Raw genomic sequence first — 25,026 nt, 5'->3', positions numbered from 1 at the left:
ATAAAATGAAAAAAAAACCCCAAATACTAATAAAAAGAAAGCTTGTGTAGCAATAGTGATATCAGAGATCATAGACCTCAAGGCAAAATTGTTAAAAGAGATGCAGAGAAATATTTTATATTAGAAAAAGGAAAGATCCATCAAGAAAACATTCTTTAAAATATAGGTGTTCAGGGACTTCCCTGGTGGTCCAGTGGTTAAAAATCCACCTTCCAATGCAGGGGATGTGGGTTCGATCCCTGGTTGGGGAACTAAGATCCCACATGCCTTGGGGCAACTAAGCCCGCATGCTGCAACTACTGAGCCTGCGCACCACAGCTAGAGAGAAGCCCACGTACTGCAACAAAAGATCCCGTATTCCACAACAAAGATCCCGCGTGCTGCCACTAAGACCCGACGCAGCCAAATAAATAAATAATATTTAATAAACTAAAATAAAATAAAGTATAGGTGTCCAAAATTGGCTCAAGGAAATAAACAAATAGCCATAAAAGAAATGGAAATGGTGATCAGATCACTCTTAAGCAGAGCCCCCAGTTTCAGATGGCCTTACGGTGAGTTCTAGTGACACTTCAGGAGATGATAACTTTTACCTTCAGAAAACTCCTGCAATGTACAGGAAAGGGTGGAAAGGGGCACACCTCATTTTAACAAAACTGGAAGAGATCTCCTGGAGAAAATCTGAGCTGGATCTGGAGAGGTCAGCACGGGCCTTGAGTGCCAGGGCCGGGGACTTCGGCTTTGTCCTGAAGACACGAGGGAACCACGAAGGGTCTCAGGCAGGAGAGGGGCAAAATGGATCCAAGGTTTACAACAATCCTGCTCGTTCCATGGTGCAAAGAAGTGATTGCGGGGGCCGAGACTTGAGGCTGGGGGACCTCAAGGAGGCTTTGCAAAATTCCAGGTAAAAGCTGATGGGTCACTGCCATGGGGTGGGGCTTGAAGGCACGGGAACAGGGTGTGTTCAGAAGGCAGAGTTGGCAGGATGCGGTGGATATGGGGACAGGGAGGCATCCTGGATGCCTCCCAGCTTCTGGCCTGGAGGCTGGTAGGGGAGACAGACATGGACAGTGGCATAGGATGAGACAGGTGAGAGACAGGGTCTGGGATGCTTTGGAAGAGGGCTTCCTGGAGGAGGTGATACTGAGTGGAGCCTGGCAAGTGGGTGCTCTAGATGGGTGGGGACTGAGTGGGGGACTGAGGGTCAGGAGACCTCAGGCCGAGTTCTGGCAGCTGTGCCAACTTGGGCAGGCAACTCAGCGTGGCTAATATACTCTGTCCTCTTCTGAAAACAGGGGCTTATCACTCCCATGCCCTGGGTTGTGGGAGGGTTAAGGAGATAACACATGGCAAGTGCTTGGCACAGAGCCTGGCGCTGGACGAACTGGAGCTCCTGCCCCTCACTCTTAGTTTCCCATGGGCCCATGCCCAGCATCTCCCATCCACAGCAACTCCCGGCTGCCTTCTCCCCATGGCCTTGTGTTCCCTTGACCCCGTTAGATAGGGATGAGGAAAGAATCCACCCTCTGGCTCCATCTTGCCCCCCTTCTGCCACCCCAGAGGGAGGGATCCATGGACTCGGGTCTGAGCTCCGGATTAGCTGTGTAATCCCCAGCTCTGTCTGGGCAGTCTCTTTCCCTGCCCAGGAGAGGGGGCCTGGGGCTGGCAGTCAGGACTGCTGGGCCCTGGGCCTGGTACTGCCCTACCCATCTGTGAGCCCTCAGACAAGGTGCCCAGGCTCTTGCCGCCTCTTTTGGAAACACCACTGACATCCTGCAATGACTGTCACATGTGTGCCGTGTCTGGGGCACTTTGGGAAGGAAGAAAGGCCTGGGGTTGACTCTAGCTCTACCACTCAGCAGCTTCATACCCACGGACAAGAGATGAAACCTCCATGGGCCTCAATTTTTTTCATGTAGAAAATGGAGTCAACACTATCCAGGGCTACTGTGGGGAACGTACGAGGAAAAAAGGGCATATTACTTTGTAAATGGCGCGTCTCTCGAGAGATAGGAAAGGATGGTCACAGGACAAGAGAATAGAGGAGCTGGGGAGGGCAGACCAAAACCGGCATGCGTATCATGGGACTCAGAGCCAAAGGGTTCCAGAGAACTGACAAACTGATTAACAAGAGTTAATCAGGCTTCCAAGACTTCAAGAGAAGGCAAAGAACAGAGGCCCTCCTCAGGTCACGGGAGCATTGCGGGGTGGGGAGGGAGTGGGCAGAAATGCCCTAAAGCCCCAAGAGGAAGAGGTCCTGGGGAGAGTGGGCATGATGTGGCCTGGGCCTGATGACCTGCATGATAGTGGCTGAGTCCTTAAATGCCAGGTTGCCGAGGCAGTAGGAGCCGCTCCAGGATTTTGTGCAGGAGCACCAAGTGCCAAACTCTCCTGACGGGGGCTGAGGAAGGAATGGCTGGGAGAGTTCAGCAGCACTAGCAAGAGGATGTGCCACCCACTGACTATCTCCACCCTCCTGGCCTCACCCCAACCTAGGACTCTAGACGCACCTCCTCCGGGGAGACCTCCGCCAACAACCCCCAGTCTGCCCCGGCTCCCTGCGGCTAATGAGCAATCCTTCTCTGAGCCCAGGGGTGCCCGTAGTGGGTGAGGGGAAAAATCATAGTCTGGGAGGGTTTTGGACGGGGACGGAATAATTACAAGGCGGTCATGAGGGTCGGGCTGTCGCCGATCTGATTTCTCCTCCTTCCCCCATACATTTGTGCATACAACAAGAGCACGCGAAATGCGGAACTTGCAGAAAACACCAGAACCAGCAGAAGGTGACATGCGAGGTTTGTTTACTTGGGGATTGAAAGGCTGAGGGTCCACGGGCTAATGCGATGGAGCAGCGCGGGGGAGCAAGAGAGTAAATACCAATCGCGCGAAAGGAGAAAGGAGGTCCCAAAGCCCGCAGGACTGCGTCTCCCAGCAGCCTCAGCGCCAGACAGGGCACTTCCGGCCTTTCCGCCCTCCTACGAGGAGGCGGGGCCAAGGGCGGGGCGGGAGCGGTGCAGGGGAGTTTGGGCGCGCCGTCGGCGCCAGGGCGGGTGACGTTATTCCTGTGCGCCGCCTAGCGTCTAGGTCGAGCCGGTTCCTCAGCCTCAGAGCCGTGAAGGTGACAGCGGGAAGTGACCGGGTTGGCCCCCGCGATGCTGGCGGCACGGCGGCTGCTGGGCGGGTCGCTCCCCGCACGCGTGTCTGTGCGATTCAGCGGCGATACGGTGAGGCCTGACCTGGCTCGGGCCAGGGGTGCTCGCGGGCCAGCTCTCGCTGCCGCGCCTGTGCGCGCACCATCCCTTGGGTCTGTAGTGCCTTCTGGAGAACATTCTCATCTCCGCAGCCCGGCAGGAAGGTTGCCGATCCGGCCTGGGTGTAGAAAGGGAACGGGTCCAAACGGGAGGCTGACTCACCCCCGCCCCCAGCCCTCCGGCACCTTGGCTTTCCTTATTTAACAGCCGCGCGACTTAGCGGAAAATTTTGAAGGTGGCAAAGCGTCCTTGTCTCATTCCTTTCCCGCCACAGCTTTGTAGGGCGTGAAGGGGCCACTGACCCATTTTACAGATGCAGACAATAATTTTGGAGAGGGCCGTGCGCCTCCTCATTCTTCGTTCAGCGCTCCGATCCCCATATTGGCTTTTAAGGGGTTGGGTGTCTGGAAACCAGGTCCCCTTAGCCCTCAGCTGGGGTGCTTCTCACTGGGTCACGTGGAATTCCAGACCCATCTCTCCTCAACAGTTTTATCCCGAGCGGGCCTCCCTCCGTCATCTTGTGTCCCAGTCGCAGTGAGGCATTTCTTTTCCTTCAGAAAGTGCATTTTGTCGCCAGCAGAGTTTAGTAACACAAGGCTTTGGCCTAACCAAGTTTTGGTCCAGCAGCACAGCCAGACAAGTAAATGGACATAGCATCACACTGGGCTCGGGGGTAGTATGTGCTGTGGCTCAGGTGTGGGCTTTGGCCACGGACGCACCTGAGCTTAGATTTCATCTGCTCCTTTGGGCCGTGTGCCTTTCATAAGCTCATTTTGCTCTGAGCCTCAGTTTCCTCTTCTGTAAAATGGAGGAAATCATTCCTGTCTCAAGGTTATGAGGATGAAATGGGGTCTTGGATATAGAAAGCTTAGCTTCGTGCCTGCTAATAGGAAGTGCTTACTAAGTGGTGATGGCAGCTGTGATACTACGAAGGGTTCTTAGGCTTAGGCCCCTGCCCTCCTCCCAGCCCAGCCCTCTCTAATCAGGGGGACTCAAAACTCTGTACCTTCTGGCCTGGCCCCTCATGACCCCAGAGCTCTGCTGGGCCTGCTGACCCTCTGTGTCCCCAGACAGCGCCCAAGAAAACCTCATTTGGCTCGCTGAAGGATGAAGACCGGATCTTCACCAACCTGTATGGCCGCCATGACTGGAGGTAAATTGGTGCCCTTAGGCCGGTGGTTCCCGAGGCAGGGCCTCCCCCTCACTGCCTTCCCCACTCTGTCCAGGCTGAAAGGTGCCCAGAGTCGAGGTGACTGGTACAAGACAAAGGAGATTCTGCTGAAGGGGCCTGACTGGATCCTGGGTGAGGTCAAGACGTCGGGCTTGCGGGGCCGTGGAGGTGCTGGCTTCCCAACTGGCCTTAAATGGAGCTTCATGAATAAGCCCTCAGATGGCAGGTGTGTGTAGGCAGGCAGAAATGGGGTTGCAGGAGAGACCTTGGGGGTGGCTGTGGCTTACCTGGGCCTTTGGGCTGATTCCTTGGAAACTGAGGGTGAATGAAGTGGGAAAACATAGCCAGAGCTCAAGTAGGCGGGACTCAGTTCTCTCTGGTCTTCCTCAGGGGGAGACTTGAGGGGTAGCAGAATCAACACAAAAATTTGACTCAGACTTGACTGATCAATTCCTAGCTCTGCCTTTTAATCATATAGCTTTGGGCAGTCTCCTGGCCTTTCCGAACCTCAGTTTTCTATTCTGTAAATGGATATTATATTGTGCAGGGATGAAAGAGATAATGTTCGTACAGCTTTTGGCCTGCACTTTGGTTGGTACATAGAAAGAAAAGGCTAAATGTCAGCTATTTTGCCTCCTTTTGGCTCCAGAGATATGGTGGAGGTTCACAGAATGCTCTTTGTGACCAAAAGCAGATTTGGGCTCTTGGGAAAGCACTAGGAGAGACATTTGGACAGAACAAAGACTTTTCCTGTGGTCATAGCCACCCAAATACGGAATAGGCAGTGAGCTCCCTGTCATCGGTGGTGACCAAGCAGAGCCCCTGTGAACATGTCAGGAGGACAAAGAGGGATTGGCTGTCAGAGGAGGCTTCCCTGGGTGGAGTGGGGTGGCATGTGGTTGAAGGCCCAACCCTGGTGGCCCTGTAGCCCGACTGACCTGCTGGCCCCCACAGGCCCAAGTATCTGGTGGTGAACGCAGATGAGGGGGAGCCTGGCACCTGCAAGGACCGGGAGATCATGCGCCACGATCCCCACAAGCTGGTGGAAGGCTGCCTAGTGGGGGGCCGGGCCATGGGTGCCCGTGCCGCCTACATCTACGTCCGCGGGGAATTCTACAATGAGGCCTCCAATCTGCAGGTGGGCAGGGGCGGGGCGTCAACAGAGGAGAAGGTGCTCAGTGTGCACTTACATGCTCCAATCCTAGGCAGAGTTGTTCTTAGATTTTAGTTCCTGATCTGTCTGGGGTCGCACTAGGCGAGTGGCGATCACGCCTGCATGCCTTGTGTCCTGAATGGGACATGGCCCCCAATGCCTCTGTCTCTTTCTGTATGTTCCAGAGCGTCAACTTGGGCTCCATGACTCCTGGGGCAGGGGTAGGCTGGGGAACTCCCATATGGGCATTTTTCCTGAAGGGTCAAGGGGTCATTTCAGTAATTCTCAGCTCAGTGACGCCTGTAGTAATTGGTCCAGGGCCAAAGCCTCACCTTTCTATTAGGCTCCTACACAACAGTGATGAAGGATGTGGGAATAATAACCTGGCACATGGTAGCATTATGTGTAAGTGTTATTATTATTATTATTACATATTTAAAAATAAGCCTCCAGGGTCTTTTCCTCTACTCAGAAGCAGTACTCGCTCATTATGAAGATAGGAAACCACACACACACGAAAGAAAACTCTCCCACAGATCCACCACCTGGAGAAACTACTTGCTGAAATTTTCATTATTTCCTTAAAGTCTTTAAAAATACATATAGTTGGAGAATTTGTTAAATGTTATTACAGAAGTAGCACATGCATCATAAAAATCCCCACCCCCTCCCAGAGCGTCCTCTGCTTGTGTCCAAAGGGAGCTTTTGCTCTGGACTTTGGTGATGGGCTCACTGGGCCAGTGCCCCTCCCTCCCACGCACAGTGTTCCTGGGCTCTTGGGGACTGTGCCCTCACACCCCTGTCCCACAGGTAGCCATCCGAGAGGCCTACGAGGCTGGTCTGATTGGCAAGAATGCCTGCGGCTCCGGCTACGATTTGGACGTGTTTGTGGTGCGCGGGGCTGGGGCCTACATCTGCGGGGAGGAGACAGCGCTCATCGAGTCCATCGAGGGCAAGCAGGGCAAGCCCCGCCTAAAGCCTCCCTTCCCTGCAGACGTGGGTAAGACCTGGCGCCTGGCCCGATCCTGGGCCTTGTCCTGTGTCCTGTGGAGTCCGGGATCTGGTTTCAGGTCCCCACTGGTCATTCTTAGGGAATTTCTGAGTCCCTTCTGCACTGGGCGTCTGACACAGAGAGCAGGGTGGGAACAACATAGAGGCTTCACCGGTGCCACCTGCAGTCCCTCATCCTGCCTCAGCTCCCACGTCAGATACCCAAGTCCTCTCCAACCTTCCGGGAACTCGGGGCAGGATGGTGAAAAGGCAGCGCATCTCCTGCTGGAATCTGGGGTCCAGTGGGGGACGAGAATAACAAAGGGGTGAAAGCAGGGCTCTCTGCCACCGGAGCAGGACCCTGGATGTACCCCATTGCCAGGAAACCCGCCCCAACCTGTCCCCACCCACGGGAAGCCACCGATTTCTCATCCCATTCCCCCACAGGAGTGTTCGGCTGCCCTACAACCGTGGCCAACGTGGAGACAGTGGCCGTGTCCCCTACCATCTGCCGCCGAGGGGGTGTGTGGTTTGCCAGCTTTGGCCGCGAACGCAACTCAGGCACCAAGCTGTTCAACATCTCCGGCCATGTCAACCACCCTTGCACCGTGGAGGAGGAGATGTCTATACCGCTGAAGGAACTGATTGAAAAGCACGCCGGTGAGGCCTGGGGCCAGCCAGCAGGGTGGGAGAGCCTCAGGAGCTGGGGCTGGGGCTAGCAGAGGTCCTGGCCTCAGGGCTAGGCAGGTGTGCCGGCCCCAGCCCTGACCATCCATCCTTTTGGGGACTGACTGGGGCCCCAGGGGGTGTCACGGGTGGCTGGGACAACCTCCTTGCTGTGATTCCTGGCGGCTCGTCCACCCCACTGATCCCCAAGTCCGTGTGTGAGACGGTGCTGATGGACTTCGACGCGCTGGTGCAGGCGCAGACGGGCCTGGGCACGGCTGCCGTGATCGTCATGGACCGCTCGGTAAGGGCTGGCCCATGCTCCCCACCCAGTCCCTGCCTTAGGCCAGCTTGGTTAGTAACCCTTCCGGGGCCTCTCGGAGAACTCCTGCCAGCTCTTGGGTCCCGGTTCCTGTCACCTGAGATACAGTGAGGTGGGAGAGGCGGGGAGCAAGGCTTCTCTGAGCGACAAGCCCGTGGAGCTTGGGCAGGGCGGGATGCCCAGGGCGGGTGGAGGAGACAGCCAGAGCGCCGCTGGAATCAGGAGGGTGTGCCGCCGAGGGGCGCTGAGGCTCAGGCCTTGGGTGCCTCCTCACTGTCCCTTGTCCCCCCAGACGGATATTGTGAAAGCCATCGCCCGCCTCACCGAGTTCTACAAGCACGAGAGCTGTGGCCAGTGCACCCCGTGCCGCGAGGGTAAGCACGCTGGGCAGGCTGGGGGCTTTCTCGGTGGCTCACGCCGGGCCTGGGCCGGGCACTGGACCCTGAATAAACAGCTGCTGCCTCCCAGCCTGCTGTGTCTGCTCTGAGCCCCCCCCTCCCTGTGGCCCACGCCCCTCGGGTCCCATCCCCCCCACGCCGGCCTAGGGAGCTCGTCAGGCCCTCTCTCGCTGCCACGGCTCAGGTGTGGACTGGATGAACAAGGTGATGGCCCGCTTTGTGAAGGGGGACGCCCGACCGGCTGAGATCGACTCCCTGTGGGAGATCAGCAAGCAGATAGAGGGCCACACCATTTGCGCCCTGGGCGACGGAGCTGCCTGGCCCGTGCAGGTACTTGCTGCCCTGCTGCGTGCTGCTGGGGGCGGTGCTGAGAGCCGGGGCGTTGGGGGACTTTCAGGCCCTGCTGCACCCAACACCCCGACCCTCACCCCCAGGGCCTGATCCGACACTTCCGGCCGGAGCTTGAGGAGCGGATGCAGCAGTTCGCCCAGCAGCACCAGGCCAGGCGAGCCGCTTCCTGAGCCCGCTGTGCTGGGCTGGCATCCGTCTGCCTGGACGGCTGGACAATAAAGCAAGTGCTGCCCACTCGTCGCGTCTTCTCCGTGGCCTTGCTCTTCACTCTGCCTCTGCGGCCCATTATTCCTGTAGGCTTATTTCCCAGACGGAGGTGGAGGTTTGGGAGGGATAGGTCAGCACAAGGTCTCGTTGTGAATTTACACTTGGCCTCCTGTGCGTCAGTCTGTTGTAGACCATCCTGAGCATTGACCCCTCAGTGCAAGAAGCAGGGGTGGGGAGGGGGAAACTGTGGCCTGGGGTGCAGACCTGGGCCTGGCCCAGTGCAGGCCTTTGGAGGGTGGGAGCAAGGGGGACAGGGCCCAGTCTGCCCTGTGAGGCGATGGGCAGGGAAAGAACCAGCTGTCCAGTCTGGTTTGGAGGAGAGGTTTATTTTTGCTTCATGATTTGGCGGTGGGGTGAATTTGAAAGGGGGGAAGGAAGGAAGCAATTGACTAGGGGTGGACACGGTGGGTGAGGCAGCCCCAGGTCCTCCGAGCTCCATGGAGGCGGCCGCAGGTCAGTCTGGGGGACGGGCAGTGAGCAGGGCCAGGCCGGGGGCCCCCGCTAGTCACTGAGCTGGAGGGGCACGCCGTCCAGCGGGTGCCACAGCTCCAGCTGGTGGTCACTGCGGCCCAGGCATTCACGCCAGTGCTGCTGGCGCTCCCCACGGGCCTGGCTACTCAGCTGCACCCCGCCTGGGTTGGGGGACAGGTCAGGAGTCGTGTGGGAGTCCATTGGTCCCCTCCCAAGCTCCCCGACATTCCCACTCACCAGTGAAGTCGTCAGCTGTGCCCGGGTCACCATCCCACACAGACACCAGCAGTGTCTTCTGCGCCAGCTCCTCCCGCGGGCCTGCGCAGAGGAACTCCTGCAGGGAAGGGGCAGAAAGGCAGGAGGGAGGCGGCCTTGGGTCCTTCACAGCCTCAGAAACAGACTCAGACAGGTGAATGGCTCAGGGTAGCTGGGGCCTGTGCTCTCGGAGGCGGGATGTTGACCCCGCTCCTGCCCCCCCCCCCGCAGCCAGGACTGCCTCCCCCCAGCCCTGGCCTACCTCGTTGAACTCGGGGTTCGGGGTCTTCTTCCGAACACTGGTCTTATATTTCGATTTCTTCCCCCCATTTGGATGCAGGTAACTGATGGGGAAGAACGGGGCCAGCTCAGGTGCGGCCCTGGAGAGGTGAGCCCCAGAGGGGCTCTGAGGAACACTCACTATCCACCTGTCCGCCCCTGGTCACACTCACAGGCGGACGAAGGGGTCCGAGTAGCCGTTGCCGTCCGTGGGGGCGAGGTGGGCACACCCACCAGCAGGCCGCCCCGCTGAGAGCTGTAGCACGCTCCTCCCCGGCCACCTCAGCCCCCACCGCCTCCTGCAGGGGGTAGGCTTGGGGTCAGCTCCCGTGTGGCCCGCAGCCCAGCCACCCACCCGTGCTGGTCTGGACATGAGAACGCAAACTGGCTGCAGAGAAGTCAGGGGCCAGTGGTTTGATTTCATGATTCAATTTACAAAAACAGTCACTGGCTTAGTGCCCTGGAAGGAAACTTCCAGGTCAGCTCTATCCTCCAGGGCCTGAGAAGGGGACGGGCTTGCCCAGGCCACGTGACTGGCCAGTTCGGGGCATCTTTGTCGTGGAGGGGAAGGGAACTGATGTCCCTAAGGGCCACAAACATGCTAGGAGCTGCCTAGGTGGCCTTCCATTAGGTACTCGTCACCACCCTCCCGCAGGGTAAGCCTGCTGCCACAGAAGCAGCTCCAAGAGGCTGTTCTCTACCCAAGGACATGCAGGTCTGTTCAGCTACAAAGCCCACCCTCCTCACACCCCGCAGCCCAAGCGGCCAGATTCTGAACGTCCTTTGCCACACTCGGCCCCCCGGAGCTTCCAAAGGACTTGGGAGGATGCCTTGGAGACAATGTGCTTCTCCCACACTTAACGAGGGATTTGATTTGCCGAAAGCCCAGCCACCTTGCTGGCGGTCAGCCCTCAGTAAGGGAGTGCTCCGTGGGCCAAGGGGCTGCTGTGCGGGGTCTGGGCCAGTAAGTGCTTGTGGTGGGTCCCTGCCCCACCCGGTAGGGCTCCGCAGCTTCGCCTTGACTGACTGACAGTCGCAGCAACATGCGGCTCCACTAGGCGGCGGGGCAGCAGCACCTGGCCCTCCGGCCCCGGAGGAGCTGCGGAGGGCCCTGCCTCAGCCTTGCAGGTGCCGGGGGCCTGCTGGGCTGCAGGGGTTCTGCCCAGGTCTTTGGTTTCCTATTGCAAATCCCCTGCGATCACCATCACTGCCTCCTGCCAAGGGCCTGTCTGTGGCTACCAGCCCCAGGAGTGTGGTACCCACACTGCTTCGGGCAGACCTAGCAGCCGTGGAGACCCACCATACCCATTCTCTCCCGGACCTTGACCTGCCCTCCCAGCTCAGGCCATGGACAAATCCCACCGGCTCCAGCCTCTGCCTCAAGCTGGCCTGTGTCTCTGCCCCCTGAGGGCTTGTGCCAGCGCCCCACAGCTCCCCTGGGCTGCCCTGGCAGGGGAAGTCACCCTCTGCCCAGCCCCTGGGGCCTGGCTGTTCCCTGGGCCTATGAGCGCTCACAGGGCCGCTGAGCGAGATGGCCTTGGTTTCTCCAAGCCTGCCTGGGCCTGGACCCCTGTCCAGCCCACATCAATCCCTGCCTGACACACTTCAGCCTGGGCCACCCCAGACCTGCCCCCCCAATCCTCGCTGGGCCCCGCCGTCCTACCCACCTCCTCATACAGAGACATGCCACGTGCTGTGTCCAGGCTCTCGGGCCTCTTGGTCTGAAAGAGCAGAGAGCCCGGTCCCCTTGGCTGGACACTGCCCAGGTCTCCCTCCCTGCCTGCCGCACCCTGTGCACCAGCCCACTCACCAGCCTCCGCCTCTCCAGACACACATCGAAGCTCCTGGCTCAGTTGGGCACCAGCTTCCCCAGGGGCACCGGCAGCTCCCCCAGGGGAGGCGCCCGCCGCCGTTGCCGTGGGTCCTCCCAGATGCACAGCCTGGTGGCCACCCAGGTCAGACCTGGCCAGGCAAGCCCTCACCCCCGCCTCGGCCCTGCCCCCTTGTGGCCCAGGCCCTATCCTCACCGCAGGGTCTTGCGCTGGGCGTCCTGGAGGGTGAAGCCATGAGTGTCTCCTCCCAGACAGGCCGCCTTGTGCCCCAAACCGTGCGTGTCCGCGGCTGGCTGGCCTGGGGGCCGAGCAGGGAGGGTCAGAGCCTCATCGGGCCCCAGGGCCCCAGCCTGGTCCCCCTCCCTCATATGGCCTCTAGTTGCACATCCCAGCAACGGGGGGCTCCCTGTCTGAGGTCAAGGCCTTGGGGAAGAGGGGCATGGCAGGCCAGGTTGGTGCTGCAGGCTGGGTGTGCGGCCAAGGGGCAGCAGTAGGGGCCTGTGTCTCGCCCTCACCTTGCTGGCCCCGGGCAGCAGGTTGGCTTTGACATAGGTGTCCACGGAGCCCGAGGCCGGTGGCTTGAGGCCCTGGGAAGAGACAGTGGATGTGGGACAGGCCCAGGGCCCACGCCTGGGACCCAGGGATGCCGCCCCATCCTCACCTTGGCACGGCGAGCTGTGCAGTGCAGGGTGCTATTGTACGTGTCAAAAAGAAGCGTGAACTCGAGGGTGCCGAGGGTGGCTAAGGGCAGGTGGCCGGCAGGTCAGCTTCTACATCAACCCCCGCCCTGGCACCACGCCTCCTGCCCTGCCCCTCCCCTGGTCGGAAGCCTGGGATGGGCCCCAGACCCCATCCTGGCTGGGCTGGGCCCAGAGGGTCCCCCTTGTCCCCCGCGCCCACTCAATACTGTCGTCTGAGTCTCCCTCTGGCTCTGGGTCCAGCTGGGACTGGGATGCAGAGCGGATGGTGGGGGTCACTGGAGGGCGTAGGTCTCGGGTGCACAGGGCGGCTCAGCGAAGGGGTAGAAGTGCGGGAAGTAGTCAGAAATGAGGTGGATGGGCCGGATGGGGCCCGGGCTCACGTCAATAGCCATGTGTTCCTGAACGCTCACCCGCCCCTGGCCCACCGCCGCCGTGCCCGCCATGGGGGACCGGACATGGAGGGGGGACTCAGAGGAGCCCCCGAGGACCGGAGATGAGGGGACCGCAACAGGCCAACCAGACAGGGCGAGGAGGCATCACTGAGGGTGTTGGCGGGGGGCGGTCCTGGGCAGCAGCTGGGACCTGAGGACAGAGCGCAAGGTCAAGGCTGGTGGGGTGGGGGCCTCCAGCCTGGAGGGGGACCCCGTGGGCTGGCAGGTAGGCCGGCTGGGCTACTTACCGCTCTGAGAGCTCCTCCACCTGGTTTGGGTCGCTGCCGGTGCTGGGTGTGCGCCTGACGGAGGTGACCTGGAGAGCCAGAGTGTGGCCCTGGGGGGAGCGGGAAGGGGCGGGACTCAGGACTCAGAACAATTCTCTGGGGCCCAGGAGACCAGCAGCTCCCTGCCCTCCACCCCAAGGGCCCCTTCCCTAGTGCTGGGGCCCAGCCTCTCTCCTCCCCCAACTCCTCCCCAATTCACACACAGCCGGGGAGAGTTATTTTTACCGCCATCACGTGGCCCTGCTCCCAGGTGAGGAGGCTGGAGGGCCAGAGGTGACACAAGGGGTGTGAGGGGCAATGGGAGGGGAGTGTGGGGAGGAAGGGGTAGGTGAGACAGAGGGGTCGGGGGAGAGCCTGTGGGGAGGCGTGTGGGAAGGGGGAGGGGTGTGGAGGGCAGGCTGGGGGGGAGGGGAGATGGGCGGGCGGGGAGGGCTCTGTGGAGGCGGCGGGGGTGGCGCCGCAACCTGGTCCCCTTGGAGCTCAAGCTTCTTAACACCTGAATCCGATCACTTCGGCACCTCTCTCCCCCTCTCCCAGCCTGGAATAAAATCCTAACCCATCACTGAGGATTGCCCCCTTGGCCGCTCACTGGGGCCCCCTGAGTGCTGGACCCCTTCCCCCCACGTCCCCATGGCTTCTCTCCGTTTCCTAGAACACCCCAAGCTGTGTGCACATGCTGCTCCCTCTGCCCCGACTTTCCTCCCTTGCCCTTTGACCTGGCCTGCTCCTGCTTACCTATGGCCTCAAGGTCACTCTCTGCAGGGGAACGTGGCTGCCTTTACCTGCTCAACCTTCCCTGTATTTTCCCAGGGGTCTTTTGGGGGCCACCCCTTCGCTACTCTCACTCTAGGAGGTTCACCCTGCTCCCCAGGCCTGTGCCCCAGACCCTGCCAATCAATGAATTCCAAATCCAGCAGCCACGTGACAGGCTCAGGGAAAGGCATGTGACCCGAAGCAGGCCAATAAAGTACAATTCTGGGATAGACTGGCCCAGAAAGAGAAGCTGTTTTCTGTTGATGGGATGCTGGTACCGTGCCATCCTAGAGCTGTTGCCCTCTCCTCACCTCTCACCCCTGTGGAGTAGAGAATGCTCCTGAGAGTGAGGCCAATACAGTGGAAAGCACAGAAAGAAGAAAGTTCCTGAGCTCCTGGATCCAGCTATGCCTGAAGCTGGTCTATCTCTGGAGTTTGTAATCACCATTCCTCCTTTGGCAAAGTCAGCTAGTGGGTGGGGTTTTCTAGCACTTGTCCTGCCTAATACTGCTCAGTCCACCGTGTCAAGGTTAGACTGCCCACCCCTTCAACTCTCTCACAGAGATTTACAAAATTGATACATAATTCCATTACACATCTGTGAGTAATTAATGTACAATCACATGATTATCTGTGTGACCTGGTCTAAGATCTCCCACAGACTAAGAACCCCCAGAGGGCAGAGTAGCATCTGGCTGGTGCACAGATGGGACCCCAGCATAGCACCTGGCACATGGTGGGAGCTTGGCATGTTAGAGGTTTGCAGTAGCATGCAGGGCTCCTTTCTGGATGCCTACCGCCCAGCACATGTTCAGCCAGGCACGGAAGATGGAACAGGAGCTCGTACAGTGTAGTGGCTAGGAGTTTGGTCTCTGGAGTCAGAGAGGGCCTGGTTCAAATCCCAAACTGGGGTGACCTTGGGCAAGGTGTCTACCCTCCCTGAGCCTCAGTCTCACCAGCCAGGGACAGCGTTGGCCCCACCTCACAGGGTTGTGGTGAGAGTGAAATGAGAAAAAAGACTCCAGGCACCTGGCACACAGTGAGTGGGCACAGCAAGTAACAGTGTGATTATCCAGAGGCACCCCAGCCAGGAGGCCAGCTGTCCCATGGGGTCTGCCCAAGGTCAAGGCTCCAGTGCAGAAGGTGCAGTCGCCGCGGAGTTGGCAAAGGCTCTTTATTCAGTCCTGGAGTGGAGCTGGCGTGGCAGGGCAAAGGCAGGGGCTGCTCAGGGCCAGGTCATCAGCCCCTGGGCAGTTCAGGGCTGGCCAGGCAGGGCTGGTAGATGCCAGGTGCCAGCAGCTGCAGGGTGAACTCAGTGATGACGGCCGTGAGCCCCCAGATCCGGTGTGGCCCATGCAGGAAGACAGGCAGTGTGTAGCGGAAGTGGCCACCATGGCAGAAGTGGGTATAGCCCTGGTTCTGTTCCTGCAGCAGATGGGCCAGGGGCAGTGCAAACACTTCATCCACCTGTGGGCAGGAGGCAGCGAGAGGGCAGACAGAGCACTGGCCACCGCAGCCTCCGCCCATCCGGACGACCCAGACTCCACCCCTAGCGTCTCCCCACTCACCTCATCGGGGTTGGGCCTGAGGCTCTGGGGATCCAGTGGGCCCACGCCGGCCAGCACCGGCACCACAGTGGCCTTTTGCTGGGCAGGAGGAGGGCAGGCAGTCAGGGGAGGCATGCCTTGGACGGGGCTTTGGGGCTGGGGCAGGGAGCCTGAGAGGAAGACTCCAGCGGCCTTTAGCAGTGCAGGCCAGGTCTGCCCGGCCCCTGCCCTTGGACTTGCTCCAGCCACGCTGACTGACTCAGGCCCCCCAAACACACCAGACCCATTCAGGCCTCTGGGCCTTCGCTTTTCCTTACTTTTACTACCCTAAAATCTCCCAATGGTCATTCAGTCCCTGCCTACCCTGCGAAGCCCTCCCCAACCTTTGTCCACCGAGCAGAGCAGAGCTGATTCACCCTGGAGCCACCTCCACCCCAGGACCTGAGCCTCAGTATCCCTCGTGAAAGGGGATAAATACCCCTGGCCCCTCCCTGACGGGCTGTGTGAGGCTGGAATGCAACTGCCAGGCGGGTGTCCCCACCGCACTCCGTGACTGCCACAGTCCATGACCACCCTCCTCGTCCCTGGGTCCCTGCTCCTAGCCCAGGGCAAGCAGAGGGGCTGAATGGGGCAAGGGCCGCTGGTGGTTTCAGGGCCTGGTGGGCTTACCTGGTCGTGCACGGGCCTCAGGACACCCCACACGTGCTCCTCAGGCACAACCAGGCCCACCTCCTCACGGGTCTCCCTCAGGGCCGTGTGCACCACGTCCCGGTCAGCGGGGTCACACTTGCCACCTGGGAAACTGAACAGGCACAGGGAGCCTGGTTCTTGGGCTGCTGGGGCCGTGGAGGGGTGGGGGTCGGGCTGTGGCAGTGACCCACCTAAATAACGTCTCTGTCCCTAGTTTGCAGAGAGGGCTAGGCAAGCCACACGACCTCTCCAGGCCCGGTTTACTTCCCTTAACAACGGGAGTAAGGGAGAGAGGCCCTGGGGCTCAGACATGCAAACTCTGCTTATGGTGGCCCCAGAGGCGCTGACATTGACCCTAGGGTGTCCCCAATTCCCGCCGGGGGCGGGGCCAGGGCGGGAAGCCAGGTAACCCCGCCCCGCGCGCTTCCTCGGCTCGGGGACACGAATCTCCCAGTAGTCGCCGGAAGGGGGCGGAGTCCTGCCTTTCTGGAGGGGGACACAGATCTGAACAAGGTGTCGAGCGATCCGCGCGGCGCCCGGGCAGGACCACCTGCGGCGCCAGATTCGGGGCGGAGGGACGTGGGTTGCTGACTCCCGCCATAGCCCTCTGCCGGACGGGCTCTCAGACCCAGAACCCATTCTACAGAGGCGGAAACCGAGGCTCGGAGAGGCTAAGTGCCTTGCCCACGACCCTGCGGTCTCCGGGTTCAGCGGCCTCTTCCTAGAAGGGAGAGGAGTTCTCGGCCGGTGTACCTTACGTCACCCTTGTGCCTCCCGGCCAGGCGGCTGGACCGCAGCGTGTAGAGCAGCGCCGGGACCCCGCGCACCGAGCACAGCGGCACGAGAACCGCGGCCGCAGCAGGTCGCGCGCGGAGCCGGGCCGTGGCCCCCGCCAGCAACCGCCGGCAGCGCCGCTCGCCCTCCGCCGACAGGCAGTCGGGCAGCATGTCCGGTCCAGCGCGGCCGGGACACCGAGGTCACCGGGCGGCGAGAGGGAAAGGGCAGAGCGCACACTCCAGGGTGTCTCGGGAATCTGGGGGGCGGGCCGTGGGAGGAGTCTGCCCGCAGGGTGGGGCTCCGTAGCAGCACCGGCCTCGCCCATGGGGCGGGGCCCGATTAAGGGGCGGGGCCCATGCCGGGAAGGGGCCTCTCCGCGAGTTGTGGGGCGCGGCCAGAAGGGGCGTCACCAGATAGCCTGGACTTCCGGTAGAGGGGCGGGCCTGGGGCGGGCGTGGATGGTCTGGAGAGTGTCCCTTCCGAGCGCCTAGAGCAGCTGGGGTCGCTCCTGGCCCGGCGACCGGGCTTGGCCGTGCTGACAGCGGGGTTCGCGAGTCGGGGTGTCTGGCTGTTGAGGCCCCGCCGGGTCCCGCGTTTCTCCGCGCCCGCGGGGATCCGGGACCTCAGAGGAAGTGCTCCAGGATGTTCGGGGTCGACGTTTAGGGGGTCTATGAGGCAGAGACGCCTGGGACCGCGGGAGGAGTGCCCGGCCCTCCCCACCTTCCGGGCCCTCTCTCCTGGTTCCACTGGGTGGCACGCGCCGCGCCCTCTCGCTCCAAGGGTCCCACTCCAGCCCCCGGCTTTCTCTCTGCTTTTCCCGCCGCCGGGAGCTCGTCTCTCCTCCCGTCCCCCGTCCTCCGCAATTTCTACTCTTATAGGTGTTGGTTTAAATGTCACTTTCTCTAGAAGCTCTTCTACCTGGAGTGTTGATCGGATTCTCAAACTCCTCCCGCCACCCTCACCTTGATCCCTGTGGTCACTGCCTGTGGTGTTGTGCACCCCTCGGCCAGACTCTGGCCCCTTGAGGACCACACACCCCAGCCTCGCACTTAGCACCTAAACGTGGAGTGGCAGATGTCCCATGTTTTGCTTCGACTTTGAGCAGGTGCTTCCCTGAGCTGCAGTTTCAGTCCTCATCTGGGCACACGAGGCAGAGGGCAGGAACGCAGCCTCCTTCACAGCCCTGCCACTCAGCATGTGTCGCCACCTTTACCATCACTCTGTGCTCCCAGGGATGCCAGCAGCACTGGGCAGAACTTTGCGATGTCTGCAGCCCAGACTCTGGGGTGTGGGCACTCCTGAGGCCCTCCACCTTGGCCTCCAAGGACAGAAGTGCAGCTGACCACCCATTCCAAACAGTTTAATGTTGCAGGGAAGAGAGAGGTAAAGCAGGGTTTGGAGGAGTCACCTCCAAGGCAGAAGGGGGCAGGTTGGGAGGAAGGGGCTCTGGTTCCAAGCCTGACACCACCCCAGCTTTGCTGGAACTCTGGGCAGGTAGCTTTCCTCTCTGGCTTCCACCTGCCCTGCTCTCCTTGTGAGGATGTCTCTGCAGAGGTGAGGCTGATGAGGGTGGGCTCCAGGGTAAGAGCACTCTGTCCACAGCGCCTTACCGTCACTGCGGGTCCTGGCCAGGCCCCAGGCGCACTGCAGTGGGGGAGAGGAGCCCCAGCCCAGCTGGGAAGCGGAGGCCCCCCTGATCCCTGTCAGCCTGGATATTGGGTAGGGGGTATGGTGTCGGTCGGGCCCTTGGGATTCGGAGGGGGCTTGAGGCTCCAGGGTACAGGCCCTGGTAGGTGAGGGGCCGGTAGGTGGCTGGGGCCAGCAGAGCCTCAGGGGGAGCCAGCAGCTGATGGTGGAGCCTGGCAGGGGTCCTGGAGGTGAAGGCTGGAGCTTTGTTGGGGTCTGAGGGAGGAAATGGTCTGAGTGGACCCCAGACCTCCCCTCACACCTTCAGCCTTCCTGTCCCCTTCCCTGCTCCTCGCATCCCAAGTTGCCCACCGCTTAGCCTTTGCTCTTGCTCTTCCCTCTGCCTGGAATTTCTTCCCCACCTTCTTCCTCTGTCCAAACCCTTCCCAGTCCTCCAAGGCCCAGCTCGGGAACCACCTCCTCCAGGAAGTCTCCCCGACCCCCCTGCCCCTGCTCTCAGCACCTTGTCCCGGCCCTGGTCTCTCTGCCGTGGGTCCCAAATTGTCTCAGAAATCTCTGCCTCCTCCTCTCTGTCCACACAGATGCCCGGGGAGCTCGCTGAGCATGCTGAACCCCCTTCCTTGGGGCCCCATGGCCCTGTCCACTACGCAGGCTCTGGTCCCACTGTGTCTGTGGGCCTGGGGGCTGACCTTTCTCCTGCTCTGTGGAGCCCTTCAGCACGCAGGGGCGGAGGCTGCTGCAACTCCGGGTCGGGACGCTGAGCAGGGGCCGTGGAGATATAGGCCTGAAGGTGGGGCAAGCAGGAATGGGGCAGGGGGTCAAGATGGAGAACCCAGGCCAAGGGTCATGGTCAGAGTCAGACAGTGGGACCCCAGGACAAGCCAGTGGGCGTGACCCTGAAAGAAGGGTCGGAGGCCTTAGGAGATGCCTGGGGATAGGGATGGGGTGAGGGGGTGGGTTAGGGCAGCTGGGCAGGACTGTCAGGGGCCAGACGGTACCAGGAGTCCGGGTCACTCTCCCTAAAGCCCTTGGCAAAAGGGTTGCTGGCGATTTTCAGCTGGGTGATCTACAGAGGAGAAAGGGTAGTTATGGGCCAGCCCTGAGCTGGGGAAAGGCCATGGGCCCCAGGCTCAGCCACCCTCTCCTCCCTGGACACCCCCATCCCCAATCTGGAGGCCCTGGGACCTGGGCCCCCCAGCCCAGGAACCACAGAGCCAGTGGGCATGAAGGCAGGGGAAGGACTGTGGGTAGATGCCCACTGAGTCCGGGAAGGAGAGAAGGGCAGGGGTCTGTGTGCCTGTGGGGCCTAAGAGCCTGGCGCCTCAGTTTCCCCCCTGTGAGATGGGCTGGCATCTGCCTCACGAGCTGTGGCCTGACCCACCCGGTGGTTCTGATACGCCGTCACGGCCGTGAACTGGGTCTCCGTGAAGATGAAGGACTTGAAGTTCTCCTGCGCGTAGCGCTCGCTGTCTTTGCGTGGGTCCACGAAGACCACGTGGAAGCGTGGCTGGTAGCGGTGCATGGAGCTGAGAATGATCTGCAGGGGGTGCGGAAGGGGTGGGGCAGCAGCAAACCCTCTCTGAGGCCGAAGCCCTTCTTCCAGGGCCCGCTGCCCCCATCTGATAGCGGCGGTGCCGGGTCTGAACTTGAGAGTCTGCAGTTCTGTATCAAAGGCCCCTTTGTCTGAGCATCCAGGCTGCTTGGTGTCTCTCACTCCCACGTCCCAGCTGTCACGGAACTATCCGGGATCTGACCACCTCTCCCACCCCACTGGCTCCACCCCGCCCGGCCACCGTCATCTTTCTCCTGGATTTCCGCAGCTGCTTCCTGGCTGCACTCCCTTCACACAGCAGCCCCAGTGAGTCAGCTCAGATCCCTCCTGCGGCTCCCGAGCTACACAGAGTAAAGACCAGAATCCTCTCCACAGCCAACTGGCCCTGCAGAGTAGCGCCAGATGCCCCTAGGATCCCTTCCCCTCCCACTGCCCCTCTGAGCTCCACCCCAGCCAAACGGGAGTCTCCTCACAGCTTCCCCAACTCCCCAGCATTCTCCAGCCTCAGGGCCTTTGCACTTGCTGTTCCCTCTGCCTGCAACAGCTCCCCCTTCTATATGCACAGGCTCCCTCCTCCACTTCCATCAGACCCCTCTTCAAATAGCGCCTCAGCTGCTTCCTGAGCCCCCTGAACTCAACGGCCACCTCCGTCTCAGCTTCCCTCCGTGTTTCATTTTTCTCCTGACATTTATCACCCTTCTGCCATCTGGATTCTTTGCTTACCATCTGCCCGGTACCCCAGGAGGTAAGCCCCCGTGAGGGCAGGGATCTTTGTCTGTTTGACACAGTGTCAGTGGTGCCGGGTTCCTGCACCTACGTGGGCCTCGCCCCACCCGCCTGGCAGTCTCTGCTGTCCGACCCCCGGCCGGGTGAGCTCGGGCACCAAAGGCCCAGCCAGCCCTGGCTCGGGCTTCATCACAATCAGGCCCCAGCGTCCCCTGCCCTGGCCCAACCCCTCCCCACTGTGGCCCGGGCCTCACATGGCCGTTGTCGTCCAACAGGTTGTTGGTCAGCTTGAGCCTGTCGAAGGACACAATCTGGTGCATCCACTGTGCGCCCTTGGCCGGCGAGTCGGGGTGGAAGTGCACACGGCCAGGCGTGGTCGGGTCCGCCTTGCCCGCCACCAGCCAGGCTGAGCTATGGAAAGCATACCTGGGGACAGAGCGAGGTGGCGAGGGCGCCCCGACTGCAGCCCACGGCACCTCATCTGTTGCCCCCACCCGGAGCCAAGACTGACGGGGCACCTCTCCTACTGCCCATGCACTGGCCCCATCTGCACGTGAGGATCCGGAGGCTCCAGAGCGCTGTCTGGACTGGGTTCACCGTGGCTGCGTCTGCTGCCCTGGGCTAGCCCACCCTACCTGCCCAGGTGCGCCCACTGCTGCCCAGGATAGGCACCCCCGACACTGCTCCGACTGGCCCCTGCCTCCCCCAGGGTGCTGGTGGGGGTCTACTTCCCCGACCAAGTGCCTGAGGTCTGAGCTGCGACCCCCAGCCAGGCCCGGACCTGTATCTCTTGTCATCCAAAGGCACGAAGTCCATGAGCAGGGCATAGTCAGCCAGCGTGTCCATGCCCAGGATCTTCACCTGGAAGGTGGGGAACATCCTCCTGCGGGAGGGGGTGCTCAGCAGCCCAAACGTGGTTCCGGCCTGCCCCCAACTCCCGCCACCGCCCCACCCCCGCCCGCCACTGCTCATACCTGCCCGCCTTGGTGACGATCATCTCTGTGCCCAGCTGGTTGAATTCCTCCCACAGAGCCTTCATCTCCAGCTGAACCGTCACACCAGACACACATGGGTTCTTGGGGCCCTGCTCTGTGGGCTCAGCCATGGCTTGGGCCCCTGTGGAGCTGGTGGAAGGGCCTGATGGTAACAGGGAGTCCAGCTGGGGCTCCCAGCTGGAGCTCGTCATGGGCAAAGGGTAGATCTCCGAGGGGGCAAATACCCCGAGGCCAGCAGAGAGGAAAGCTGGGGAGAGAGGACGGAGTGTGGGCCCCTGTTCACCTCACCCACCCCCACTCCACCCAGCCAGCCTTCATCTTTCAGGCTGCACCTAGATGCCTCTTCTTCCAGGAAGCTCTCCCTGACTGCCAGGCCTGTTTTCCCACAGGATCCCCAACTCGGCATCACTTCATGAGGTAAATGCTCACTTAAAGCTCCTGGAGACCAGAGACAGGACCTGTCAGGCTCCCCAGGGAATCTTTGAGCCATCAGGAGGCCGAGTGGCCTTGAGCAAATTGTTTCACCTCCCGGAGCCTCAGTTTCCACATTTGTCACAAGGGGTTCTTAATATCTGCCTTATAGGGCTGATGTGAGGATTTGTGAGGACACGCATGAGCCTGGCACACAGTAGGCCCTTCATAAAGGACATCTGTTATGGATGATGCGACACGTGGGGTCATGGGGGTGGGGGGTCTTTCTCAGCTCTGGGGAGACCTGGCTGCCTCGTGCTGCTTAAGGAATACTGAGCTGAAGGAGATCCCCGAATTACCACGAATGACTCTTACCCATCTCTGACCCCTGAAAACTGGCCCAAATCCTGCCTCCAGAAGCTGGTTCTAACATCTTTCTGCTCTGGCCTCCTCAGTTTTTTCTAAGGAGCCCACCTTTTGATCTGCAGTCCTGGCACAAGGCTTGGCCAAAAGATTTGCCACAGCTCCACCCTTCTGATTAAAAAAAAAAAATCCTAACTATTGATACAATGAGATACTACTTTACACCCACAGGGATGGCTATTACCAAAATCCAAAACAATAACAAAAACAAGAAATGAAACATTACAAGTGTTGGCAAGGATGTGGAGAAATTGGAACTCTTGTGCATTGCTGGTGGAATCTAAAAATGGTGTAAACCCTGTGGAAAACTGCTGACAGTCCTTCAAAATATTAAAGATAGAATTACCATATGATCCAGCAGTTTCACTTCTAGGTATAAACCCAAAAGAATCCAGAGCAGGGACCCGAACAGATATGTGTACATTGGTGTTCATAGCAGCATTGTTCACAATAGCTGAAATGTGGAAGAAACCCTGGTGTCCATCGATGGATGAATGGATAAGCAGAATGTGTCTATACAGACAATGGAATATTATTCAGCCTTTAAAAGGAAGGAAATTGTGCTACAGGCTACAATGTGGATGAGCCTTGAGGATGTTATGCTAAGTGAAACAAGTCAGTCACAAAAATACTGTGTGATTCCACTCATGAGAGGTGCCTAAAGTAGTCAAATTCATAGACAGAAAGTAGGATGGTGGCTGCTAGGGACAGGGGGAGGGGAAGGGGAGTTAATGTTTAATGGGGACAGAGTTTCAGTTTTGCAAGATGCAAAAAGTTCTGGAGATGGGTGGTGGTGATGGTTGCACAACAGTATGAATGTACTTAATGCCACTGAACACTTAAAGATGGTTAAAATGATAATTTTTATGTTACGTATATTTTAACACAATTACAATTTTAAAACTAGGAAAAATATCCTGAAAAACAAACTGTTAGTTTCTAGCAGCCCCATAAAGGGCTGAGGACCCGGTAAAACCATGAGATCCTCTGGGCAGAAGTAGAATTTTGGTGTTGGATGGATGGATGCATGGACGGAGAGATAGATGGGTAGACGGAGGTTCCTGGGATGGTATAGCGTGTGATGTGCTGGCCAGAGTCAGTGCACAGTAGGTGCCCGGTGAGAGTGTGGGGCTCCGGGCCCATGGCCCCATCCTTAGCAGCCCTGAGAGCCACGTGTGAGAAGTGGCACCTCACTAAAGCCCCTGGCAGTTCTGTAGTCTGGAGGTGGGTGGGTCTCACTGAGAGGGGAATGGGCCATATCGGGTCCAAATCCCCCAGAGGGGCACGAAGGGTGGATGGGCTAATGTCCCCCATCACCTAGACCAGGCCGTCACATGGGCAACTGCCCGTCACCCAGCTGTCCTGCTGGAACATGTACATCACCCAGGTAACCGATGCCAGCCCCCAGGGTCCGTGGTGATGCGTCCCAAGTGGGGGAGGCTCATGGCTTTGCTGGGCCTGGGGGCTTCACAGGCTGGTTACTGGCTTCCAAGTCTACAAGCCTACACCCTGCCCATCCCAGTCAATGTGCCACCCCTGAGTACCCTCAGTAACTCTGGGCAGGCGCCTGTCCTCTGCCCAGTTCCTCTAAAAGCCAGCACCTCTTGGGGTCAGGAGTTGACAGTTTCCCACCGGCATGAAGTCAGGTTTGGAGGGGAAGTTAGAGGCTCTTTGTCCAGCACTCCCCCCAACCTTGATCCTCAAGGGGTGAGGCCCAGAGAGGGGCGGGGCCGGGCCCAAGGTCACCCACGTCTGATAAGGCTTTCACCTCCCAGAAATGGCTGTGTCCCCCTGCCTGTCAGCACCCCTATATTTGCACTTGGGTGGCTGTGAGCCCATCGACCCCCCCCCGGGGGATCTGAGGCCTCAGCCTGGTGTGCCCCTGCCCCATGCCCTTGCCCAGGCCCTGGGTCCAGTGGGGTTTCCTTGGTCCCCACGCCCAGTGCCTGCCCCCCACCCCACTCACCCCAGGGCCTGAGCCCACCCATGGGGCTCCCTTGGCTGCCCGCCCCTTACCTGCCATGGGGACAGCCCGGACTTCCAGCTCCAGGAGAAGGGCGGCTCAGCTGGGGTCCCTGCCTGTCCCGCCTGTGGTCAGTGTCTCCCGGTCTCCCGGTCCATTCGGCAGCACGGCTCAGCTCTCAGGCCCTCAGGCCCCAGTCTCCTGGCAGGACTGTCCTTCCCTCCTCGATCGCCCAGGTCTTGGTTCTCCACTCAAGCCAGGCACCTGGTCTCTGCAGGCAGGACCCTGGCTCTGGGGTGTGCAGCGCCCCTTCTGCAAGCCGCCCTCTCACTGGACTGTGCAAGCCCCCTGGCTGGGCTCGTCAGCTCCAGGCGCAATGCCGTGCGGGAGGAGGGCAGGTGGGAAGGCTCTGACGTGGCAAAGCCTCCTCTCCCTCCCCCGGTCCCCCCTCCCGGCTTCCTCCTTCCCCAGCTAGGAGCCCCCCAGCCATTCCTGATCAATGGACCCAGACTCAGGGCAGGGGCCCATCTCGAGGACAGGCTGGGTGATCTGCAGGGGGCCATGCCTGGTTGACTGGAGGGGCCGGGGCTGACAGCACCTCGGGGAGGTCAGGGGGCTGCGGTGGTGGCAGGAGCATGGAGGGCTGAATGGCAGAGGCGAAGCTCTCTCCTCAGGACCCAGACACCTGACCTGGGGCTGCTGGTGTGGAATCACCAG

At 60.2% G+C, this 25,026-nt stretch overlaps 3 protein-coding genes and 1 pseudogene across 5 annotated transcripts; 1 reads left to right on the top strand and 3 right to left on the bottom strand.

The window, feature by feature from the left end:
• The first annotated feature begins 3,047 nt into the window (after positions 1 to 3,047).
• NDUFV1 (NADH:ubiquinone oxidoreductase core subunit V1) lies at positions 3,048 to 8,539 on the top strand. Its single transcript, XM_007171083.3, has 10 exons — positions 3,048 to 3,224; positions 4,322 to 4,404; positions 4,478 to 4,648; positions 5,377 to 5,560; positions 6,386 to 6,575; positions 7,013 to 7,225; positions 7,369 to 7,535; positions 7,846 to 7,927; positions 8,136 to 8,281; positions 8,386 to 8,539. Exons 1-10 carry the CDS (start codon positions 3,153 to 3,155, stop codon positions 8,470 to 8,472), a joined length of 1,395 nt encoding a protein of 464 aa, XP_007171145.1. The 5' UTR covers positions 3,048 to 3,152; the 3' UTR covers positions 8,473 to 8,539.
• A 337-nt stretch (positions 8,540 to 8,876) lies between these two features.
• Positions 8,877 to 12,873, bottom strand: LOC103004645 (double C2-like domain-containing protein gamma; annotated as a pseudogene).
• Positions 12,874 to 14,735: 1,862 nt separating this feature from the next.
• Positions 14,736 to 16,828, bottom strand: NUDT8 (nudix hydrolase 8). Of its 3 annotated transcripts, none has more exons than XM_007171085.2 (4): positions 16,569 to 16,828; positions 15,795 to 15,927; positions 15,147 to 15,224; positions 14,736 to 15,003 (listed from the first exon to the last, which is right to left on the bottom strand). In XM_007171085.2, the coding sequence occupies exons 1-4, from the start codon at positions 16,760 to 16,762 to the stop codon at positions 14,818 to 14,820; spliced, it is 591 nt and encodes a 196-aa protein (XP_007171147.1). In that variant the 5' UTR covers positions 16,763 to 16,828; the 3' UTR covers positions 14,736 to 14,817. The 3 variants fall into 3 exon arrangements, with proteins under 3 accessions (XP_007171147.1, XP_007171146.1, XP_007171148.1); XM_007171084.3 differs by having other exon boundaries at positions 14,736 to 15,045; positions 16,569 to 16,826; XM_007171086.2 differs by lacking the exon at positions 15,147 to 15,224 and having other exon boundaries at positions 14,736 to 15,045.
• Positions 16,829 to 17,955: 1,127 nt separating this feature from the next.
• Positions 17,956 to 24,369, bottom strand: TBX10 (T-box transcription factor 10). Its single transcript, XM_057552478.1, has 8 exons — positions 24,363 to 24,369; positions 21,492 to 21,759; positions 21,299 to 21,400; positions 20,772 to 20,943; positions 19,621 to 19,776; positions 19,238 to 19,305; positions 18,929 to 19,023; positions 17,956 to 18,494 (listed from the first exon to the last, which is right to left on the bottom strand). The coding sequence occupies exons 1-8, from the start codon at positions 24,367 to 24,369 to the stop codon at positions 18,205 to 18,207; spliced, it is 1,158 nt and encodes a 385-aa protein (XP_057408461.1). The 3' UTR covers positions 17,956 to 18,204.
• Between the last annotated feature and the right edge of the window lie 657 nt (positions 24,370 to 25,026).

This window comes from Balaenoptera acutorostrata, chromosome 9 (assembly GCF_949987535.1).
Source record: "Balaenoptera acutorostrata chromosome 9, mBalAcu1.1, whole genome shotgun sequence".
NCBI classification, from domain to species: Eukaryota; Metazoa; Chordata; class Mammalia; order Artiodactyla; family Balaenopteridae; genus Balaenoptera; species Balaenoptera acutorostrata.
Note: the sequence above shows the minus strand (reverse complement) of the source record. Positions and strands in the feature narration are given on the sequence as shown.

What these genes read in the sequence shown, in the direction of transcription:
- NDUFV1 (XM_007171083.3), top strand. Translation starts at nt 3,153, where the DNA reads ATGCTGGCGGCACGGCGGCTGCTGGGCGGGTCGCTCCCCGCACGCGTG. An exon ending in TGCGATTCAGCGGCGATACG is followed by an intron (nt 3,225 to 4,321) that starts GTGAGGCCTGAC and finishes CTGTGTCCCCAG; the next exon opens with ACAGCGCCCAAGAAAACCTC. An exon ending in ACTGATTGAAAAGCACGCCG is followed by an intron (nt 7,226 to 7,368) that starts GTGAGGCCTGGG and finishes CTGGGGCCCCAG; the next exon opens with GGGGTGTCACGGGTGGCTGG.
- NUDT8 (XM_007171084.3), bottom strand. Translation starts at nt 16,762, where the DNA reads ATGCTGCCCGACTGCCTGTCGGCGGAGGGCGAGCGGCGCTGCCGGCGG. An exon ending in AGGCACAAGGGTGACGTAAG is followed by an intron (nt 15,928 to 16,568) that starts GTACACCGGCCG and finishes GTGCCTGTTCAG; the next exon opens with TTTCCCAGGTGGCAAGTGTG. An exon ending in TGAGGCCCGTGCACGACCAG is followed by an intron (nt 15,225 to 15,794) that starts GTAAGCCCACCA and finishes CCTCCTGCCCAG; the next exon opens with CAAAAGGCCACTGTGGTGCC.
- TBX10 (XM_057552478.1), bottom strand. An exon ending in ATCGTCACCAAGGCGGGCAG is followed by an intron (nt 21,401 to 21,491) that starts GTATGAGCAGTG and finishes CCCCTCCCGCAG; the next exon opens with GAGGATGTTCCCCACCTTCC. An exon ending in CTCCACAGAGCAGGAGAAAG is followed by an intron (nt 18,495 to 18,928) that starts GTCAGCCCCCAG and finishes TTCCTCCCTCAG; the next exon opens with ACCCCAACAAAGCTCCAGCC.